This window comes from Myotis daubentonii, chromosome 8, assembly GCF_963259705.1.
Source record: "Myotis daubentonii chromosome 8, mMyoDau2.1, whole genome shotgun sequence".
Taxonomy (NCBI): domain Eukaryota; kingdom Metazoa; phylum Chordata; class Mammalia; order Chiroptera; family Vespertilionidae; genus Myotis; species Myotis daubentonii.
In genome coordinates, this window is record NC_081847.1 from 52,761,692 (window position 1) to 52,786,256 (window position 24,565).

The window sequence follows — 24,565 nt, forward strand, 5'->3', positions numbered from 1 at the left end:
ATAATGTGGGTATTTCTGAGGGATCCATCAGCGCTGACCTGCAGCAACATATTTCATGTGGTTTGTCTGGGTGTGAATGTTTGAAAGTTATAGCTGAAATTACTGGAGACAATATTGTGTTTATGACTCTGATCGTGTACCATTGAAGGGAACCTCACCCTGTGTGATTCCCACAACTGTTTCTATGACAGTTCATTAGTGTTGGTGTCAAGAAACAAATGAAAAGACGAAATACATTTAGTTTTAGGCAATAAGGCAGTTTAAGCTAAGCATTGGTATTTAATGTATAAGTGTAAAAAGCGAACGTAGACCCATTCTGATAGGGAAGAGGAGAGGACAGATCATTTGGTAGTTGTAGGTAGGTTTTGATGTGTGTGGAATGTTCAGGTCTGTGCTTCCTAAGAGCATTAATTTCACTCTCGGTGGGTTTTTGCAGGAAAGGCAGGAAGGTGGTTTTGGGGGATGGGGGAGAAACTCTCTTCAATAGAACACTGTGGGTTGGTTGTACGGATGCTTGTCTTGAGAATGGAACTGCTTCATATTGGGGGAGATTGCCAGTTGAATCTGAAAAATACATTTATCTGTAAAAAGATAAATTACTAGTTTGAAATATAATTTGTGTTTTCTTGTCTCTCTTTCTTATCATATTTTACATATCTTGAGGAAGGAGGCCTGTGTCCTATTTATCTTTGTGTTTCCAGAACACAAGATAGGATCTAGCCCATAGCGGATGTTCCGGAGACTGTTAAATTAATATTAATAGTAGTGGAGATACGTGACTTTTTTCCTGCGACAGCTCCCAGATAGTGTGAGGCCGAGGAAGCCCATTAAGAAACAAATGGATTCCTAACCTTCGAGTTGAGATGTGCAGCACAGCACTGTCTTTCAAATGATTGCTGCCTGTTTTTTTTTTTCTTTATTAAAAGGAAATCCATCTGTTTTGATCAGCCAGGCCATTTTGAGTGTTTTCATTTGTATGAAAACCTCATGCTTGTATTTTTTGAGAGGTATGTAATTATAGAATAATTAATTTCATCCAGAAGAGTTTGTAACTCAGCTTTTATTGAATCGCAGAACCTTGGTGTTATTATTGTTATTATTACTATTATTATCATTATTGCTATTCCTTAACACACCAAAATATAAAATCACCCATTTTCAGCAAGTTCATAGCAATTAATTCATGAATATTTTTTGTGTGTACTATTTCTGTTGCTGCCAAAGTAAAATTTTAAGCCACATTTTCAGACTCCTCAACATTCACTAGTGTGTTGATTCTGTAAATTTTGTTTTGAACTTTGTAGCAGGGTAGGAAAGATTAAGTGGTACATAACTTTTCGACATTAGTTCAGCTTTGTGCTGTGATTTTATATGACTGTGTAAGTCACTGGTGTTTCATTTCATGTATAGAAATATGGAAATATTGATTAAAACAAGACAACTATAAAAATAGCGATAAATTTTTTATGTGATTATGCTTTATATTTAATTTTATAAATAAAACAATTAGCTTTAAAAATCATTATATACTATTGAATTATTTCAACGGTAATAGCTGGATATATACACACGCACAAAGTATGTTAAAATGACTCAGCCTTCCATATATGCCTTAGGAGCCATCATTAGAAGACCTTTTGAAGCTGTCTTTTCCCCATCTATTGTGTCCACCACATTTTATACGGCCCAGCATCAGGCAGGAAGAAAACCTGATTGGACCTCCAGGAAGTGCTCTGATGTTAATCAGCCTAGTGTGCAAGACAGGAAAGCCGATAGTCCGAAATTGCACTTTAAACTAAGACAGACTGTCAGTCTTGGGGAATGGTGGGGAATGGCCTATTTATGTAATCAGATACTAACCCTGGGAAGAAGCTGCCAACACATTCTTGTTGTGTAAGCAGCAGGCAAACTGTGCTTTATCTGACAGACAGTGTGTAAATCTGTCCATGCAAACACCCAAATGTGTAGTTTGCTCCTAGCCACTGTAATAATCTGCTTATTTTCGTCTGCTAGAGCAGTGACATCACTCAGCAGAATGTGCCGCAGACATAAGGCGCAGATAAGACAGCTTTGGTGTCCGTCATTCACCCCTTGATTGGCAAGGAGATAAATAGGAATTTACTAGAGGTTTCCTTTCAGCTGAAAGAATGGACAACATGCTCTGGACAGGAATAACTTTGTTGAGCTTGGTTATTTTATAGCTGGAGGCAATGGATAGAATACACCATGTTTAGTTATAGTTTCTAGGTATAAGTAACCCACCATATCAATAACTATCGAGTGGTTCTATCCAAAGGGAATCTTCTTTAATTTGTTAAGACGCCTTTCTCGCTGTTTATTTGTACTTATTTCATTGACTTTTATACTTGTTATATTCAGCACCCTTTCATTTTTAATTTTAAAAACACCTTATATTACTTCATTATTTGTTCACTGAATAATAATGACTTCATGAATGTGGATATTTAACTAAAAATCTGTAAATTAAATGTATTCTTGAGAAATTTAATTTTTTATCTTATGACTTTAAAGTCAAAGAGAGTTAAAGGTGAATTCACCATTTTCATATATTTATTCAATGAGAATAGAACACCTTTCACTGAAAGATCTGTACTATATTCTTATTAATTGTGAGTAGCATTTTCTTTGTTATTCACTCAATGGATAAGCAATGTAACTTTAGGAATTTTCTTTTATAGTACTGTTAGATTATTTACATTGTTTAAATTTCATTCAAATCTTCACATTGGTTTTATCAAACAAATTATTTCTGTGCTAATTATAAATAATGATTGGCAGCATTATTGATTATTTTAAAAAGGGGGAAACCCCAATACTGTACCATAGTTTTATGATCAGTAACTTTATAGGACACTCCTTTGAACTCTCACCAGGGAAAGCTAGCTGTCAGTCAGATTGAGTTGAGGGTTGCATATGCCATAGCTGAGCCACCAGATAGAGACTGTCTTGCCTGTACAGGGTTTTTATAGAATTTTAACAGCAGTCATAGAGAAGTAAAAAATGTACAAAAGCGTACATCCCGACACACTGGTATCAGCCTTGTGGATAAGTGCACAATTACATGAGATGGAGTTGTATTCATCTTCATTTTGATTGCACATGTGCCAAAATACAAAGTGTGCCGAGGTCCAACCCCAGCAGGTCCAGGGGTCCCCAAAGGTGTGGACGGAGTTGGCAAAGAAGGAATGACACGGAGATAGCGTTCAGTTGATCAGCAGCCTAGCCAGGATCTCTAGCCAGGATCTCCAGCAAAGTTCTGTTTCAGATCTCCAGCCAGGTTCTGTATCCATGTTCTCTTGCTAGGTTCTCCAGCCAGGTTCTCCAGGTTCTCCAGCCAGGTTCTCCAGGTTCTCCAGCCAGGTTCGGTCACCAGATTCCGTAGCCAGGTTCTTCAGCCAGGTTCTGGCTAGGTTCTCCAACCAAGTTCTGTAGCCAGTTTCTGTCCAGGATCTTTTGCCATGTTCTCTCGCTAGGTTCTGTCTCTAGGTTCTGTCTCCAGTTTCTGTCCAGGATCTTTTGCCATGTTCTCTCCAGCGAAGTTCTTCTGTCTCTAGGTTCTGTGTAGGTTCTGTCTTCTAAGTTCTGTCTTCTAAGTTCTGTCTCTTGCTGTCTTGTTACATCTGTATTTATACCAGTTGATTCAATCCTATCAATCTCTATTACAAAGGTTAGGGCGTTTCTTATCTCCATTCCAGGGAGTAAAGATTATGTAGCTTAAGCATGATTGTTCGTAGTTAAAGTGATTAATTACCCGCCTGGCACTTAGTTGAGGGGTTTTATTCCCTCCCTAACTTCAGGGGAAAATCCCTACCTGGGGAAACAACCTTTCTCAGAGACCTTGGTTAAAACACATAGTGCCAAGAAGGTGAGCAAACATATTAAGAACGGTATGCCATATATGCCAGGTCCCTTGAAACAGCAAGCATGGACTGGCTCCCGGCAAAGTGCATCATTGTATCTTTATTGAAACTACTAGAGGCCCGGTGCACGAAATTCGTGCACTGGGGATTGGGGAGTGGGGTCTCTTAGCCCAGCCTGTGCCCTCTCACAGTCCGGGACTCCTCCCTCATTACCGCCCACCTGCTTCTGCTTCGTATCGCTTGGCTTGCTGCTCCTTAGTTCTGCCGCGACAGCTCACGCCACCGCTGCTGCACTCACCAGCTGTGAAACCCCGCTTCTGGCTGAGTGGCACTCCCACTGTGGGAACACACTGACCACCAGGGGGCAGCTCCTGCATTGAGCGTCTGCCCCTTGGTGGTCAGTTCATAGCCACCAGTCATTCCACCATTTGGTCAGTCTGCATATGAGGGTTTTATTATATAGGATAGGATATTGAATGTGAACTGTAAATGAAAAATAAAATGTAAAAAAGAACCAAATAAAATTTTAGATCTGAAAATTTTATATATATATATATATATATATATATATATATATATATATATATATATATATTTAATTCTCACCTGAGGCTGTTTTTAAAATTGATTTTTAGAGAGAGAAACATCCATGTGACAGAGAAATACCAGTAGGCTGCCTCTGCACCTGCTGACCCACTGGGATCTAATCTAAACCTAAGTATGTGCCCTAACCTAGAATCCAACAGGAAATCCTTTGGTGTACAGGTTGAGACTCTGACCAATTGAGCCACCTGGCCAGGGCAGATCTGAAAATTTTTTTTAAGTGTACCTCCAGGTCCTGGTCAGTGTGGATCAGTAGTTAGAGTGTCCTCCCCCACACCAAAGTGTCATGGGTTCGATTCCAGGTGAGGGCACATACACAGGTTGTGGGTTCCATCCCTGTCAGAATGCTTGGTGAACTTTCTCCTTTCCCCCCTCTCTAGAATTAATGAAAAAAACATATCCTTAGGGGAGGACTTAAAAAGAAAAAAAATGCTGGTTTGGTTGAGTGGATAGTGCTTCTGCAGGCGGACTGAAGGGTATCAGTTGGATTCCAATCAAGGGTACGTACCTGGGTTGCAGGCTCAATCCGGGCCCTGGTCCGAGATTCAGCAAGAGGCAACCAATTGATGTCTCTCACATTAGTTTCTTTCTTTCTCCCTCCCTTCCACTCTCCAGAACAAACAAAAAAAGAAAACGCAAAAAAACCAAACAAACAAAAAAAAATCAATGCAAAAATTTCCTCAGGTGAGGATTAACCAAAACAAACCAACAAACACCCATCCCCAGTGTGATTATTGAAGGAGAATATGAAGTATTTGTTGAATGAGCGGGAAGGGATGGGACTTCACTTTCTATCTTTTTTAGCAACTCTGCAAGCCAGAGGGTTTATTTTTTATTTTAATTTTTATTGATTGATTATTTTAGAGAGAGGAAGGGCGCGAGAGAAACACCAGTGTATTGTTCCGCTCATTATGCTCTCTTTGGTTGCTTCTTGTCTGTGCCCTGAACAGGATCCAACTCGCAACCTTGCTGTATCAGGAGGAGGTTCTAACCCACTGTGCTGGGGGCTGCCTGTCAGGGCCCCTCAACAAAACCCCTCTGGCTGCCCTGGCCCCTGCTGTGGGCTGGTGCTCCTCTGCCACAGCAAAGGTTTGGGTTCCATTCTGACAGAGCACCTATTTAGGTTTCGGGTTTGATCCCCGGTTGGGGCTGACTGCTGCTCAGGAAGTGACTGGGGACCGTGTGCTCTAGTCATTCGGTGGGGAGCTGGGGTTCCACTGCCAACCTGGCCGACTCTGATCCCCGCTACCTCCGCTCCTACATCAAGGACTACTTCAACTATGGCAGCTTCGTGGCCTCCGCCAGCGTACACATCCGCATGGGTAGGTCACCCTCTCCGTGGCTCGCCAGGCATGGCTGCTGCACAGTCGCCCCAGAGGCAGATTTCCGGGTTTCCAAGGAGAGTGCCCTCCGTGCCGGACTCCCAGGGCGAGCGGGGTCAGAGGGAAAGCACTTCGCCAGGAGCAGAGCACCCTTCCTGTGCAGGGCTCGCAGGGTTTGTGTCTCTGATCCTGCCCCCAGCAGCCCCAGCACTGTGGTGGCGGGGTTTGGTGCTGCTGGGTTCAGGGCCCCCCTGTGGGTTTGTGTCTCAGATCCAGCCCCCAGTAGCCCCAGCGCCATGGTGGCAGGGCTTGGATCTGTTGGGTGCCAGCCAGTCCTTCGGGTTTGTGTCTGTGATCCCCCCAGCAGCCCCAGCACCACGATGCCAGGGCTTGGGGCTGCTGGGCGCTGGGGCTGCAGTTTTGTGTCTCCGATCCTGCCCCCAGCAGCCCCAGCGCCATGGTGGCAGGGCTTGGTTCTGCTGGGTGCAGGGCCCTCCTGTGTGTTTGTGTCTCTCATCCGGCCTCCAGCAGCCCCAGCACCGCGATGGCTGGCCTTGGGTCTGCTGGGTGCCGGGCCTGTGGGTTTGTGTCTCTGATACTCCCAGCAGCCCTAGCATCAAGGTGGTGGGCCTTGGGGCTGCTGGGTGCTGGGCCTGCAGGTTTGTGTCTCTGATTCTGCCCCCAGCATTCCCAGCTCCGTGATGGCGGGGTTTGGGTCTGCTGGGTGCCGGGCCTGCGGGTTTGTGTTTCTGATCCCCCCAGCAGCCCCAGCACTGTGATGGTGGGGCTTGGGGTTGCTGGGTGCCAGGCCTGCTGGTTTGTGTCTCCGATCAAGCCCCCAGAAGCCCCTAGCACCACCTCAGTGGGGCTGGGAGCTGCTGAGTGCCGGGCTCCCCTGCGTGTTTGTGTCTCCAATCTGGCCCCCAGCAGCCCCAGCACCGAGGTGGCGGGGCTTGGGGCTGCTGGGGCCTGACAGGAGACATAAACACACAGGGCTTCCATCAGGCTTCACTGCTCCGGTCCGGGAGCAGTCAGGCTTCACTCCGCCGCTTGGAGCCTACGTATGAAAATTAACTGCCATCTTTGTTGGGTTAATTTGCATAGTCTCCTGATTGGCTAGATAGCGTAGCGAAGGTACGGTCAATTTACACGTTTGTCTATTATTAGGTAAGATGTACTGCTTTGGCACATGGTACTACCTTCATATACTAGATTTTAATTGGTTTTATTAGTTGTCAAATTGCCCACGTTTTTAAATCAACTTACTTTGAAACATATACCCTAAGATTTGATCATCAAATTATTAAATTTTTACCTCTTTTCTTCTGTTGCCAACTTTGTCCACTAGGTCAATCCCTGATCTGATCTGTATCAGCACAGGTCAAAGTTAAAATTCAACCAGAGGACGTGTTTCCTTCATAGCAGTTAACATATGCTGGTGTTTTCAGTCTCCTTGTTCCCCAGAGGAAATATTGCTGATTACCTTTCACCTGGACTTTTATTTTAGGTGCTTTACTTTTACCTTCGACTTCGAAGTGAGCATGTGTATATTATTCAGTGTTCCATTGTAGATTATTTTTGAAGAATAGTAGATGCCAGTAATTGATAAAAATTTATTATGAAAAGCTAGAGGCCTGGTGCACAAAATTTGTTCACAGGGCAGGTCCCCTCAGCCCGACCTGTGCCCTCTCACAATCCGGGGAGTTGTCCGCCTGCTGGCTTAGGCCCACTCCCTGTTGGGATCAGGCCTAAGCCGACAGTCAGATATCCCTCTCACAGTCTGGGATCCCTTGCTCCTTACCGCCCGCCTGCTTGCTGCTCCTTACCACTTGGATCGCTGCTCCTTAATGCTGCCATGGAGGCAGGAGAGGCTCCCGCCACCGCTGCTGCACTTGCCAGCCATGAGCCTGGCTTCTGGCTGAGCGGCACTCCTTCTGTGGGAGCGCACTGACCACCAGGGGGCAGCTCCTGCGTTGAGCGTCTGCCCCCTGATGGTCAGTGCGCATCATAGCAACTGGTTGTTCTGGTCATTCCGCTGTAATGGTCATTAGGCTTTTATTATATAGACTAGAGGCCAGGTGCATGAAATTCGTGCACGGGTGTGTGTGTGTGTGTGTGTGTGTGTGTGTGTGTGTCCCTCAGCTGAGCCTGCACCCTCCAGTCTGGGACCTTTCACAGTCCAGGACTGCTGGCTCCCAACTGCTCACCTGCCTGCCTTCCAGATTGCCCCTAACCGCTTTTACCTGCCAGCCTGATCACCCCCTAACCATTCCCATGCCAGCCTGATTGATGCCTAACTGCTCCCCTGCTGGCCCGATAGCCCCTAACTGCCCTCCCCTGCTGGCCTGGTTGCCCCTAACTGCCCTCCCCTGCCGGCCTGGTCACCCCTAACTGCCCTCCCCTGCAGGCCTGGTCGCCCCTAAGTGTCCTCCCCTGCAGGCCTGGTCACCCCCACCTGCCCTCCCCTGCCAGCCTGGTCCCCCCCAACTGCCCACCCCTGCAGGCCTGGTCACCCCTAACTGCCCTCCCCTGCAGGCCTGGTCTTTCCCAACTGCCCTCCCCTGCAGGCCTGGTCTTTCCCAACTGACCCCTGCAGGCCTGGTCACCCCAACTGCCCTCCCCTGCAGGCCTGGTCTTTCTCAACTGCCCTCCCTGTGTCCACATGGGGGCAGCCATCTTTGACCACATGAGTGTGGCTATCTTATTTGTTGGAGTGATGGTCAATTTGTATATTACTTCTTTATTATATAGGATGTTAGTAATATTTGGAGATTTACCACACATCTCTGGATATTCTAGGGGTTGGCTTGTACAAACGAAGATACTAGCTCTTCTGTCTTTTAGTTCTTTGCTCTTAAGCAGGTTTTTGTGATATCATCTTGTGAATTCCAGTGGAATGCTTCCTCTGCATCTTCTGGTTATCCTATATAATAAAAAGGCTAATATGCAAATTGTCCAAATGGCAGAACGACTGGTCACTATGAAGTGCACTGACTACCAGGGGTCAGACGCTCAATGCAGAAGCTGCCTCCTTGTGGTCAGTGCACTCCCACAGTGGATGTGCCGCTCAGCCAGAAACCAGGCTCACAGCTGGTGAATGCAGTGGCAGTGGCTGGAGCCTCTCCCGCCTCTGCGGCAGTGCTAAGGATGTCCGACTGTCGTCTTAGGCCTGTTCTCCATGGCAGTTGGACATCCCCCAAGGGCTCCCGGACTGCGAGAGGGTGCAAGCCGGGCTGAGGGACCCCCTCCACTGAGTGCACTAATTTCGTGCAGCAGGCCTCGAGTCCTATATAATAAAAGGCTAATACACAAATTGTCCCTTCGACCGGAAGTTCAACTGGGAGTTCTGCCAGGAGTTCGAACAGGGGTCAGCGCTGGCCGGCCAACGGCCTGCAGCCCCTCCCCCTGGCTTCCCCTGCCCCCGATCTTGGCCCCCACCCCCCCACCACCAGGGGCCGGGGGCAGCTGGCCAATAGCCCACAGCCCTTCCCCCCAGCCAACCCAGCCTGATTGTTCCTGATCAGGCTGGGCTGGCCGGACCCCACCTGTGCACGAATTCATGCACCAGGCCTCTAGTATAGTATAAAAGTCTCCTTTATTCCTTCTATTGTTATGACTTCCTATCCTAGTCTCTCAGTTTTAGTGGGGGGTGTGGGGGAGAGGGGTTGAATCCAGTATTTGATCCAGCACCTGCTTTCTTTTCTGTAAGGCCTAGAACAGCTGATTTTATGGTATTGGTTACAGCAAGCACTTTCTGTTCCTTTGGTGTTATTATCATCCCACCTCCCCATCCCTATACTTCTGGTTTTGTATTATGCAGCTATGCCTGCCAGAATAATGATTAGTGTTACTTCTGTTGGTTTGGTTTACTGCATTAGATAATTAAAGAATAAAGATTCTGTAGTCCCTGCCTCCTGGAAGTTGGCTCTCTTTGTTTCAGTGGAGTTAACTAGTATTTGGATGCATATAGATCCCACGCTTAGAAATGGGCCTTCGAATATTATGTAGCTAGGATTTCTCACTAGTATGATGATTGTTTGATCTTATCCAGACATAGGCAACTGACTCTTCCCCAGAGCCCTTCTTTCCTTTACTGGAGAGGGACAGCCTCTGGTAGCTTCACTTCACAATCTTCGACTTCCCTACACCTTATCCATAAGGCTGGACTCAGTGGAATTTCAGTGGAAATTAGGTTTTATTTTTAGGACATATTCTAGAGGTATTTTATTCCAGCTGCATGTACATATGTAGAAATTCAGGCTGAAGTACCGTCAAGGAATCGATGTCACAGCCATATTGGTGTCCAGGCAGCTGTCCACCTCATTCTGGGCATGGCCTCCTTCAACAGCTCTCTTTGTGGTTTAAAATATGTCACCGGGAAGGTCATTTATCAGAAACTTCTCGCCATCCTCTGGATTTTTTATAACATTTAGTTATATACAATTATTAAATTTTAGAAATGTTTCTTAGTACATCATTTTCATACCCTCCATATGATCCTACTGTGAAAGATACTAAGACATTACAGAGCATTTTATGTGTCCCTAAATTATTTGGAATCTTTTAGGGCATGTACGTGTAGGAAAGTAGAGAATAATTAAAAAGTCCACGTGCATATGATGGCGTGGACAAATGAGTGGCACATAGTCACAGCAGCATCAGGATGCTTCAGGAAGAGCTGGTCTGCCAGTCTCCACATCTGGTAATGCCTTTTTATTGAACATCCAGAACTGTCCCTTTTACAATTGTGATTATGTGGTTACTCACAGCAATCAGAAGATCCTTTAATTGTGTGGACAGTATACATGATTAGCTGTCAGCTCTGTGGCATTCACAGTATAAGCTTATAAAGTCATTGAATGGTGATGTCTGAACTGTCTGAATATAAATATGGTGAGGTTTCCACTTCAAAAATTGAAAAGCCAAAACATCTTCCTTTCTTTTTGTAAGTATGGCACAGAAAAACCAACAGTGGATGAAAATAGTGATTCCTTTAAATTTTATTTAAGAATTATTTTGGTTGAACATTTTTTTAATTTTTTTATTTAAAAAAATATTTATTGTTTAAAGTATTACATATGTTTTCCTTTTCCCACCATTGACCTCAAAATTGTGCTTTTCAAATTCTGTTTGCATATACATATATATTCTTAAAGATGGAATGTATGTGTGTAAATATTTTCAATGCTGCAGTATATAAAGTGCTTTTCCAGAATCAACCTTTCTGTTCGTTCAGGCTTCCCCGGCCTACTTCCCACCCAAGACAATTACTGCTCCCTGCTTTGTGTGCCTGCCCGACTTATTTTCTATGTATTTGTCATTTCAGACGTGTGTGTGTGTATGTGTATGTGTATGGCCTTTGTGTATTTTTTGATAAGTGGATGTTAATTCTCTAGATGTAGTTCTTTTACAGTATTTAATCCATTAATTGAACAGCTATTTGCTAGATACTGACCATGCTCCAGGCATTGTACTGGGCCCTGGGGTGTTAGCAGAAACTAAAGCTGGCAAGCATTCTGCTGTCAGGAGCCTACACTCCAGCATGGGAAGACACTCAACAAGTAAAAGTAGAGCTCACACATGCCACTATTAAAATAGTGGTGACACAGAGACATAAAAGAGGGAGGTACTGTATTGCAGTTTTCAGTAGGTGGTGAGAGGAAGCCTCAGAGATAAGGTGACAAGAAGAGGGCGCCACATGGGTGTTTGAGGCAGAGCAGAGTCTGGCAGATGTTCTGAGGTAGGAGTGTGTGGGCACAGCTGAGGGCCACACAGTGGCCATGTGCCCAGAGTGAGGTGTGGGGCGAGGAGTTGGTGACCAGAGCTCAGGCACAAGGAGCTTGGGGGACTCTTCTGGCCTCACTGGCCCAGCCTGATCTTCAGTGAGATCTGATCGAGTGGAACTTTCACTACTGTTTCTACTAGACCCAAAGCTTCCTCATTATTCCCTTAGGGAGAATACTTTCTGGGACTTTAATTCATTTCCATGTGTTTCAGTCTAAAACAAGCATGTCAAACTCAAAGGCTCACACAGGCCAAATAAACGAGGCATGCAGTCCACAGGCCGCAAGTTTGACATGCTTGGTCTAAAACCTTTAATCAAAAGATAGTAGCAATATAAAGAACTGAATGGCTATGTTTTCTTTTTAGCATAAAGTCTAAACTGGCAAATACTTTAACTTTCATTTTTATTTCTTCCCAACCCATAATTGAAAAGTCTTTCCTGTTGTTAACCTTCTTTTGATAGTTTTAGTCAATTCTGTATTTTATCCTCCCTAACTCTGTACTTCTGCCAAGTTTAAATATATTTCTTCACCTGTATACATCCTTCCAGTTGTTTTTGCTCAGACACTTAATTATATTAGAAGGAAATTTAGTTTAATATTTTGAATGCTGGAAGGTATGTAATAAATGATAATGTTATTCCACATGGTCTTTTGTTTGAGGTGTTGAAGATTTGAAAAATTAGTATAAATGATCTCTATAGATGCCTATCTGAATTTATCTTTTCAAAATAATTTAGAATATACGAGAAGTAAATGAAAACTGCAAATCCACGTTGTGAAAAGAGGAATCATAGCTGCACACATCCAAGTTTTACAGTAAATGATGATTCTTTGTACTGGGAAGAAGTGGCATTAATTGCTTTGCCCTGTATTTAAGAGGGCTTTTCCATCCAAATAAGCCTCAGAGATGCATGCATTCCCAGTGTTGCTTGGTTCATGCAAGTTACTTTGTACCCAATGCACAGTGGAGAGTGCAGCAATGGTGAAGAGCCATCTTGTATCTTGTTTATTTTTAATTTAAATTCTTTATTGTTTAAAGTATTACATGAGTCTCCTTTTTCCCCCATTGACCTCTCCCTGGCCGCAACCACTCCCCAGAGCCTGCTTGTATCTTATTAACTCATTCTCAGTTGGATCACAACAACTATACATCCCTTAAAAATTTGTTTCTTATGTGAATCTAATTTTAGCACTTTCCCTGAGCTTATGATTTAAAAAGGAACAAATCACATTCCTTACAAGATAATCTTTCTACATATATGAATGATGTTATGATTTAAAGCAAGCTCTGATCCATGTCAGGCTCGGCAACATCTACATTGACTCGTCTTCTGAACTCATGTTGTGTCTTGGTGACGCTCCAGTGCACAAACACCCCGATATTTACTCTGGAAGTGTGCTTAACTTCTGCTCCTCGGGCTGAGGTCTTAGGAAGGGTCAATTCTGTCCTGAACTCTGAGATTACTGGGCAACACATCTCTAGCCTTCCAGCTAATCTTACCTTGAGCTCAAATGGTCCCCTAGATCATCCTGACATGCTAGAAGGCTGCGATGATGACAGAGGCCAAGACAGTGAAACACCTGAGCTGGGAAAGGCTGCCTTTCCCAGGCCTGGCAAGTCACACAGTCTCCACCAGGCTGGGGGGGCCTGTCTAAATTTGGCAGGTATAGTCAAATGTCTAGACATTCACTTTCCATAAGAAAGATGTAAGGACCTACAGGATAAATTGCAAATATGCTGTATTTGCTGGTATATAAATATATGCATCTATGGGACATGTTTCAATATTACAACAATATATTTTAGGAAAAAAATACGTAACGTATATTCAATGTAGATTTATATTTCTTTTGTAGGGAAATATTGTCTTCATTTCCGTTTAAGCTACTATATATTGGAGACCTGTAGGAAGTTACATTTGGGATAAATAGTGATGGTCCTGTCTCCTAACTGATGCACAGGCTCAGGCTCAGGAAGTGAGCACATTGGTGTCAGTGTCTGGCTCTCCCAGGACTCTGGTGTGAACATTAAAGTCTCCTGTGTTAGGGTTGAACCCAATTGCCACTTAGAATCAGCCGTGTCGTCTTTGCCTTATTCATACTCCAGTAGGTCTTTGTTGGATAATTGGAGCTGACAAAACTTCTGCATTGAGACAGAAGTTTTTGTTCATACTCAGCTTCCATTAATATATGTTTAATTTTAATATATTAAAATTTAAAAGAAAATTACTTTAGTTGATTTTGTATTTGATATATTTTAATTAGTGCTCTCTCCTTTCTGTAAGCCTATATTTTGGTCTTATTGGTAAAATCTATCTAATATTTGTTACCAGTTCATTCTAATACTATAACTGGTGAGACTGTCATCTGAACACTTAGTAAAAGGTTTTTTTTTCATTGCCATGCAAACAAGATAGGCCTAGGTTCTTAGCTCCCTGAAATCCCACTTTTAGTGCATCTGTAGGTACATGGCTTGAAGCACAGCAGTCTTTGTTGTAGCTGACATGCTGTTTTGAAGACTGTGTGTTTCTTGGCCAAATATAAAAGAGTTCATCATCAATCTCAGATGTAGACATTGTTTCGGTGGGGTTTATTCTAGACATGCACATATTCGTGGCTTGTATGCATATGTGCTGTATCTATTTGGTCACGGATACTACTCAAAGGTAAACCTACATTTCTCCCTTCTATGCAGCATGCTCTCCCCCCTCTCCCCCCAGATACTAGGATTGGTTCACTGTTCACACGCACCCCCGCCTGTCTCTGCCCATCTCTTCTCTGCCTCCAAGCTGGTCATTATCTGCGGCCTCCATTAGTTAACCTGTTTTATCCTTTTGGACTCACCTAAACCTTACCTGAAAGATTTAACAATGGTTTCATTCTATATTCACTGATGCTTTTTCTAAATGTCTTTTAAGGCTTTGTTAAGAAGTCCAACATAATGTGGCACCTTAGTGTTCTGATTATTTCACTGACATTCATGTTGACCACTGACTTATTGGCTCCTCTTAGGGAGGCATGTAGTTCTTCCATACACGGAGCATTGCTAGATACACTATAGGTTCCAACACATACTTTTTTTTAAAAAAAAAATTGATGAATTGATGTAGAAATAGTGAACCCTTTTAATTTGAAGGTTTTTATGGTTGTGTTGCGAATGTCCAGTGACTAGATATTATTGGTCAGGGTATTTGGGATGAAGGTATAAATGGGTTTGAAATCCATTTTGTCATTTTTTTCTCAAATTATATCACTAAGAACAATGATTTAAAAGAAACTCTCTTTACATACTATTTAAACAGTAATATTAGTCCTTTATTTGTACCTGCTATTTTAACCTTCCTTACATAAATCCATTGTTTTCTTACCTAACCTGAAGAGATAAAATTTTATTTAGTCCAGACCAGAGGATTGTGGCAATTTAATATATGTCTTGTGTGCCAGGATTTGACTTCTATGGCTAGTTAATTGTTTCAACTTACCACGGCCTCCAGCTCTGCTATACACTTGAAAGGGGGCAGTTTGAAAGGCATGGGGCAGCCTGGGACTGGAATGGGTCTCATATGCAGTATAATTCCTTCCACCTGTTCTCATGTTGGCGTTTTAAAGCCCTGCCCTGCAGGGAATATGAACTATTTCAGGACTAAACCAGCTTCTCAGGTCCTGAGGAAGGGGGCTTAGTGGACCTTTGTTTCCCAGCAGACCTCAGTTCATGCTCTTTTACTTCCTATAGATCAGGCTGCCATGGTGGTTGTGGGTGGGGTGTGTGACCTGTCATCCAAGCCAGGGATTGGCTGTTTCTGTGAATAAAGTTTTATTAGCACACAGCCATACTTGTTTGTTCATAGACTGTCTGTGGCTACTTCTGTCTGAGCTGCAAAGGCAGCACTGAGTAAATTTATCAGAGACCTGATGGCCCATCAAGTAGAAAATACTGTCCTTTACAGAGAGCTTTTCCTAACCCTAATCCAAGACACTTGTCATGCTGGTGAGCATTGGACACAGCACATGCAGTGGAATGGGGGAAATTCCAACCAAACTCACTAGGATGGTTTGGGGCAGGTCGGACTTTGTGGTCTCTTTGACAGAGAAAAATTTCATAGGAATGAGACTTTGAAGAATGAATTCAAATCTTTGCGGGCATAGCCCTTATAATCCTTGAATGCTTGTCTTTAGAAGTAGTCATTCTCTTGGTTCTTAGTTGACTAAGTCACCCTGGGATTAATCTTCTGCTTAATGCTTCTCCCAGAAGTAATTTTGACACAAAGCTTTTCAACCTTTGGATTGAATAGAAAGGGCCAAAAAATATATTTCACAGTAATTAAAATCTGAGTGATATTTTAAGAGGTTTTAAAATGACACGCTTTGGCATGAGTGAGGTTAAATTTCTGTCCCAACTAGTTAACAAGGGTATAGCCTGTTAATTAGGCTAATTATCACCTGTTCAGGGCAAAAATGCACTCAAGACTCTTGGCTTAAGTAGCAAGCTCCCTTGGGTGCTGTATAAGAGCCCTCAGGAGGTTTCCAGCTTCATCTCTAAGCTGCACTTGAGCCTGAAGAGTTACATTTAGTAAATGAAACCTTTCTAATCTTAGGTCTTTGTGGCTTCTTGATATAAATCATGCTCGGGTTTTATATGTAATCAGAAACAGGCCTCTCTCAAACTCTAGCTTAATGTGAATAATCTGGATATTAGTGTTATCATGGAATCATTTTGGTTTCAGAATATAACTTTATTCATTGAGTCAGAATTTTTTGTGGACCTCACAAACACACACACAAATATTTGGAAGAAAATGGCCAAAGGGATCCTGAGTGTCTTCATAGTTATTATTTAGCTATCAGTGTACCTTTTCAGTTTTTTAATTTAGAGAGATTTATTTTACATGTAGTTTAAAATTGCATATTTTGTTGAAAGATGTTTATAGTACTCTGAAATCTCATAGAAATAAGATTAACAGGATTACTGTGGAATAATATTGGGGTATATAATGTGGATTTAGCACCTTTTTTGCATGAATAAGTAGTTTAACTCCCAAGGCAGTATTGTACATTTTACTTTGCTCTTTCCCAGGACAGACCTGTGCTGGCCCCTCCCTGTCCTGGTGCTAATAGGTACTGCATTTGTTATTTTGGCAGACTTTCTGGAACTTCTCCCTTTGGCTTTGTATCCTTGGGTACTTCTTTAGCATAAGGTGCTCATGTGATTTAGTTGAGCATTGTAGTTGCCCTTCAGTGGTTGTCTTTAACTGCCTTTTTATGTGTTTCTTTGTTTAAGAAAGTGAGTCCTGAGTTATATTTGTAGCCCAGCAGAAATTCATATGGTAACCCGAATGGGCAAAGACCCCATCATGATCTATTTTCATTTTATCTTATTATAGTATCATATAATTATTAAGTTATAATAAATGTAAAAAGGCTATTCTTCCAAAGAAACTGCATTGGTAACTTAGAGTTGTTGGAACAAATTTATTATTACAGTAGAGGCCCGTTGCACAAAATTTGTGCACTCAGTGGGGGGGGGGGGGCAGCCTGGCCTTTGCCCTCTCACAATGAGGGAGCCCCACAATCGATAGAGGTAGGCCCCACCCACCCATCTGGGGCTCTTCGATGGATTGCCCCAAACAGGTAGACCGGGACCTGCCTCCATGGCTCAGCGAGGAGCCTCCAGGACCCGCCTCCGTGCCACACACATATCAAGTCTCCGCCCACTCGTGTGCACCTCTCTGTGCATGCAGCCCCGCCCACCCTTGTGCACCCGCTGCGCACGCAGCCTCCTGGTGATGGATTGTTATGGCATGAGGGCATCACGGCGTGAGGGCGTGATGACCACATAGGCTTTTATTAGTATAGATTGGACTGCTTTGCTAGGAATTGTACAAACCTTGTATTGTTTTAACTGCTCTGTATTCTGGTTTATTCATAAAGACCAGCAATACCTGTCAATTAAGTTTTTGCAACATCAGTTTAGTTTTGGATCAGTCAACAACTTTGTTTCACAGTTTTCAGAGATAATAACTGCACTATTGTTTAATATCTTGAAAAAAATTAGCTTGTTCTTTTATTAAATTTCATTTGTGCCATACTACATCTGGCTTACTGCTGCACTCTTTTTTGCGGATGTGAATTTCTGTGACTTATTAATTTGACAAGTCTGGTCCAATGTGTCATGTAGAGAAGATGTGAAATATTGTTTGATAGTTTAGTTAAAATATTCATTTTGAATTTGGAAAAATTTCAAAAACAATGGAAACACTTTGGAAGATGTTAACATGTGGCCGTATATACTTCAATTTCTTCTTTTAAAAAAACAACAAAATCATACAGTTATAGTTAACACTCTATTCCCATATGCACGCCTGCTCCCCTCTTCTCAGAAGCAAGCAGTATTCACAGATTATGATACCATGAATGTCTTTGCACATGGATTTCATATGTCTATGTTTAATATTGTTCCTTTCTTTGAAAAATTTTATATCAGTGGTACATTTTTGTATCTAACTTGTTTTAATGCTGTTAAGTTTCAGAGATGGTGTAACCCACATGCTGATAAATATAGTCCTAGTCTGCCGGGAGCCGATCCATCCGTGCTATTTCAAGGGACCTGGCATATATAGCATACGGTTCTTAATATGTTTGCTCACCTTCTTGGCGCTGTGTTTTAACCAAGGTCACCTCTCCGAGAAGGGTTGAATCCCCAGGTAGGGATTTTCCCCTGAAGTTAGGGAGGGAATAAAACCTCTTAACTAAGTGCCAGGCGGGTAATTAATCACTTTAACTACGAACAATCATGCTTAAGCTACATAATCTTTACTCCCTGGAATGGAGATAAGAAACGCCCTAACCTTTGTAATAGAGGTTGATAGGATTGAATCAACTGGTATAAATACAGATGTAACAAGACAGAATTTAGAACACAGAACTTAGAACACAGGGCTTGGAAGACAGGACCAAGAGAGACAGAGACTAGGCACAGAACCTACACAGAACATTCTCTAGGGACAGAAGAACTTCACTGGCGAGAGCATGCCGGAGGATCCTGGACAGGGACTGGCCTCGGAGCCTGGAGGCGGAGCCTGGCGAGAGAGCATGGCAGGGGATCCTGGACTGAACCTGACTGCGGAGATTGGCAGGAGAGCCTGACTAGAACCTGGTGACTGAACCTGACTGGAGAACCTGAGCAGAACCTCTCTGGAGATCCAGACCAGAACTTGGCTAGAGATCCTGGCTAGGCTGCTGATCAACTGAACGCTGTCCCCGTGCCCTTCCTTCTTCGCCGACTCCGTCCACGCCTTTGGTCCAGGATCCTCCGGCATGCTCTCGCCAGTGAAGTTCTTCTGTCCCTAGAGAACGTTCTGTGTAGGTTCTGTGCCTAGTCTCTGTCTCTCTTGGTCCTGTCTTCCAAGCCCTGTGTTCTAAGTTCTGTGTTCTAAATTCTGTCTTGTTACATCTGTATTTATACCAGTTGATTCAATCCTATCAACCTCTATTACAAAGGTTAGGGCGTTTCTTATCTCCATTCCAGGGAGTAAAGATTATGTAGCTTAAGCATGATTGTTCGTAGTTAAAGTGATTAATTACCCGCCTGGCACTTAGTTAAGAGGTTTTATTCCCTCCCTAACTTCAGGGGAAAATCCCTACCTGGGGATTCAACCCTTCTCGGAGAGGTGACCTTGGTTAAAACACAGCGCCAAGAAGGTGAGCAAACATATTAAGAACCGTATGCTATATATGCCAGGTCCCTTGAAATAGCACGGATGGATCGGCTCCCGGCACTAGTCGATCATTTTACCTGCACGATGATGTTCTATTTTATGATTAAACCCATTATTTACTTTCTCCCCCAGTGGGTATTTAAGGTTGCTCACATTTGAATGAGGACATTTTTTTTTCTACGTCTGTACTTGTACCAGAGTCTCTTGGTTGTGTACCTAGACAGGCTTTCTAGGAGAAAGAGTTAGTACAATATAACTCTAAAAACATCGCCAACGCAATTAGTTTCCAAATTATCCTGAATTGGAGAGATTAGTAAAGAACATAAAAATATGCTAGTGACACATCTTACTATATTTTAAATATTTTAAGGTAGTAAAGTACCAGAGCATCAAAATATTTTTATCTTCATATGTAAGTGGGATAGGGGCATTTTTTAAAATTATGTTACTAATAAATGGAATGAGTAATCCAACTAGTAGGATTTTTACATGCTGAAATAACATTTTAAAGTATGATTTGAGAAAATAAGTATAGCTCCCCAATTAGGCCACTTGGCTTCTGTGGATAATGGAAAGCTAAAGTTAAGGATGCAACTAAAAATGCAAGTTAATATATTTTGACATATCTTGTCTGCCCTTTTGACATTCAGAAACAAGCAGTTGCTCTCACAGAGTTCCACTGAGGCATAAGTGTCTGTTAAGGGAGTGGTGTTATTCATGCAGTCATAATTCAGCCCCCTAGTAGTTTTTTAGTTTAACTTTGTACATAATGGCTAGGGACACCCTGTGAAAATTTTTAGTTTTTGTCATATATCTAACAATGAGGATATTTAGTACTCTCTCCTCAAAATTTTAAGTCTACAGATATGGATTTTCACCTTGACTCTGTGAGCGTAAATCATGTCACCAGTGAGTCATAGGGGGTCCCCCACTGGCTTTCACAGGGGAGAACAAAGGCCCAGGGCCTACCATGTGTTGGGGGTGCTAATGACAGAATAGCACATATTACAGTAAATAAACCTAGTGTAAGTACAACAAGAGTGCTGGGAAAATGCTGAGGATTTAATTTAGGAAACTTTATAAATTTATCAAGTAAGAGATGGAGTGCCCCCATAAACGAAGCCATAGACCTGAGTCCACAGGAGCTGAGGACATCTGTTGAGGACAGAACATGGTGGACATCACTCATTCACTCATTCGCAGGGTTGCCAGGAGTCTGAGCTGACTCACCAGCATGTGAATTTACACTAAAAAATAACATCTTAACTGACTTCTACAGCACAGCTGACCACCTGAAAAAAGGCTTTATTCCAAAAAGTTTTAGCACAATAGACATCTGAACCCCTGGTAACCAGGGACATGGATCCACCAACAGCACACCCCTTTCCGTGGGTCCCCACTCACACTGGCACCTTTCCTTGGGTCCCTGTGGCTCCACCTGGAGTGCACACTGACACTTTTCCTTGGGTCCCCACACACGCTGGCACCTTTCCTTGGGTACCCAGGGCACTGCTCATTAGCTCAAGTCCTGAAGACCTACCTGAAGCCAGCCAGGGCTCCCTCAGTGGGTATTGTCCTTGCTGACCTGCTGCATGAAGGCAGCTAGTCTACAGTATTTGAGACTCAGAATTTATGGGGTCCCAGGAAATACCCATTAATGGGTGTCTTAATCTTCACAAGGACTCTCTACATTGGTCATCAGTACACGTACTTATGTTCATAAAGCAAACAGGAAGACACGAGGTTTTCTGAAAGTCAAGCAGTGGCCTCAGTTCTTTGTTATCTGGCTTTTGTCACTTCATGGCAGGCACTAAGCTCTGGTTTAACATTTTTATTACGTATGAATAATAGAGCACATGCATTGAGGTTTCATAGATGTAATTTTGTTAAATGTACATCATGGTAGATTTAAAAATGAGGGATTTATTTTGTCATTCATAAAGTTGTAATACAGTCTAGAGAAACTATTTGTTAAAAGATAGCATCTATTTAACCTCCTTATTTATTTCTTGTAGGAGAAGGTTAGATCCACAATAAATACATGAAGAAATAAGTAGATAGGGGAATTTATCTTAAAAATAAGATCCCTGTCATGGTTTTGAAATGTTAAATGTATGAAGACCCGTCAAAGAGATATACGGACATGATATTTTTTTTTACAGTGCATTTCAAAGTATTTAGCTATATTTGTCATTCTGTGGCACCAGTAAGCAATGATCAAATGATGTAGTAATTTCAAAGTCAGTCTGAGTTAATGGTTGCAAATATAATGTCACATATTATATAGATATATTAATTGGCAATTTTAATAGTAATGAAGCACTTAAGATATTTTGTATGAATATTTAGTAATTTTCACTCCCGTTGCATTTAAGATCTAATGTTATAAAAATATAAATACATGTAGCAAATGAAGAGGGATTTTTATAAAAGGTAATTTCATAAGAATATGTGAAACTCTGGATGATTAATTTGTTAAAGTAATCGACATTTACCCAAAAATGAGAAAGGTAATTATTTGGAGCTTGAGATTCTTTTTCTACCCTTATGAGATGAAGGAAATTTGTAAAATCATAGTTAAAGCCTTTATGCAAAGAATATACACCTCCATATTTATATCATAATTTAAAACACATACTGTAATCCTGTTTTTTTAGTTGCATTAACTTGCTAAAAGTATAGACCAATTTAAGGCAGTCAAATCAAGCTGCTATGTAGTTTCTCTTCTGTGGCATAGTGCTTATCAACTTACTAAAATATTTTAATTTTGAATATTTGGTTTAATTTGCTTTTATTTGACTATTCATTATCCTGAATTAATTAGCTGGACACTACTATTGTAGGTACAGGGAAGGCTTTAAACTAAATTGTATTAGTAATAAAAAGTAAATTTTAGCAGTGATTTCATGAGTGATAGTGAAACAGGACAGAAGACTAACCAGAGGGAGTATTCAAGTGTTTTGTTCATGGTTCATACTGCTTTGATCATTGAAGGTATCTTTAACTGTGGGCTCTGGGGCTGAAATATTTCTAGTGTGAGTACTGCTTTGTTATTTTCAGGTGTTTTTTTTTTCTCATAAGGGAACTAATTGAGATTTATTTCTCTCAAAAGCTTATTTTTAATTTTATTTTATGAAATAAAAGAATTTATAATTTTATTTTTATCAAAGCCAACTTTTTATGTAGCCATGTGGTGACTCAGAAGGACAGCTTTTCAGCAGCTGCCTTTGGGACCTCCTTCCCCTGGGAGCTTTGTGGTGGGGGCAGTTGGGTGCCTGCAGGGGCACTGCTGTTCCAGGAGCAGTGGGGGCTCCCACGCAGCCAGCAGCAGCCGCCTCCGCCTGCAGAGAGCAGGGGTTGTCTGAGTAGTTTAGTATGGATAGCTTTTCATTTAGCCTCTGCTCTGACAGCCCATGCCCTGGATAAGTGGTGTAGGCCTGTACAGGTGAAATCTATTCTCACATTTGCCTCAGGGGTGACTGGACTGTAACAGAATTTTTCAAACCCGTTGGGCCCAACCGCAAAGCAGAGAATAAATGGCTGGAGTGCCAGGCCTGGACAGCAAAATCAATGCCTGGTTATACAGACATGACAGGCCCGGCCTGCGGTTCTCCCCGAGCCTGCGCTGCCCCACTCAGGGCTAGAACACGCTGCTGCTGGGGCCTTCGGAGGCCTGTGCGGGTCACGTTTACATGGTTTTCTCTCTTCTTCATGCAGGAAATTTACATGCCACTTGTGTGATAGAAGTTTCACCGAGAAGTGGGCCCTGAACAATCACATGAAGCTGCACACAGGAGAAAAGCCTTTCAAGTGTACATGGCCCACGTGTCACTACTCCTTCCTCACGGCCTCCGCCATGAAAGACCACTACAGGACACACACAGGTGTGCTGCCCCCTGCATGAGGGGCCCGTGGAAATGATTTCCCTTTTGCAGAGTTTAAGATTGTGGTAATTCTATAGCAAAGAGGATGGTATCAGTTCACTGTGTGTGAATGAGAGGGTAGCGTTAAACTGACATTTAAACATGTGTGTGTGGAGCTGAGTGTTGCACGTGTACAGTTAAACAGAACAAGTTCCCTGTTTAAAAGCTCATTTCTGTTGTGTGTGTACATATATGTGTATGTGTTTAAACACATCTTTTTAGGTCTATTCTTGATTTGTGAAGAACTGGTCTTGTATTTTATTACTGAGATAAACTCAGCACCATCATATTTGTTAACATAATTAAATCTCCATTTTATGCACCTTTTTTAAAAAAAATTAATCCACTCATTATTTCTCTTAAGAGCAGAGTGCTATCAGATTCAAGAATTTTTGATAATTAATACAAAAAGACTCATCTGAATTTAGCCGCTATACATTTAAAGGATTTTCATACATTTATATGGATTTTCAAACCAAGTGATGGAAAGCACACACAGAATATACATTTGTGCTGGGTGTGGTGCCGAGGACTCTCAATTTGACCTTCACAAACATGTCCCTGAGTACCTGCTGTGGTCAGTGTTTATGACGTGTTTTCATTATCTGTGGGCAGTGGGTCCAAACTCCTTCCAGGTGCATTCGAGCACTCTCCTTCCCTCACCAGAGCTGTACTACTGAGAGCTGTTTGGTATTTTCCTGGTTTTCCTTCTCTTCACATCTCTCAAAAAGTATTTTGTTTCAAGGAAAAAATAAATTTTAATCAGCATTCCCAAATGTTCTTCTGATTGCCAAGAATCCTATATTATTGTTAGAAATTATAGGTTAAAAGTTCTTCTGCAGCAGTTGTGGAAGCCCAGGCCTCCTCGGCTTCCTTGACAAGGGCGTTGACGATTTAAGGTCTCTAGCCTGCCCTGAGAGATCACTTATATCGAACAGCAGATGAAAAGCCAGTGCAGATGTAATTTATCGTCGGCGTTTCCTTCTAAAGAATAATTGTGGAGACTTGGCCGGATCAATAATATGGATTTTTGTTGTTAGGTCTTGTAGTCTGCACCATAATGAGAGATAGGGGACAGTGGCTGTTTTCTAATAGAAAATAAAGGATTGGTTTCCGTGTCTTTCTGCATTTGAATGCAAAATGGCACACTTGAAACTAATTCAAGTTGTTAAGAAAAGTCTCCTATTATATCTCTGCTATCAGCTAAATATGGCATGTTACATGAACCCCTGTTACATGTAGTAAAATATTACATTTAGTTTTTCTTAAATTTTCTTTTGAAAAATACTGTGTTGCCCATTCCAATGCAACTCTCCCCCTGCCACCTCCACCCCC

General features: G+C 42.3%; 1 protein-coding gene across 1 annotated transcript in view; it reads left to right on the forward strand.

Annotated features, from left to right (window-relative positions):
• ZNF407 (zinc finger protein 407) overlaps nt 1-24,565 on the forward strand; it is a 411,369-nt gene that overhangs the window by 249,257 nt on the left and 137,547 nt on the right. Inside the window, exon 5 of the mRNA XM_059706377.1 lies at nt 23,025-23,191. Coding sequence (XP_059562360.1) covers nt 23,025-23,191 — 167 coding nt within the window. The remainder of the gene's footprint in view (nt 1-23,024; nt 23,192-24,565) is intronic.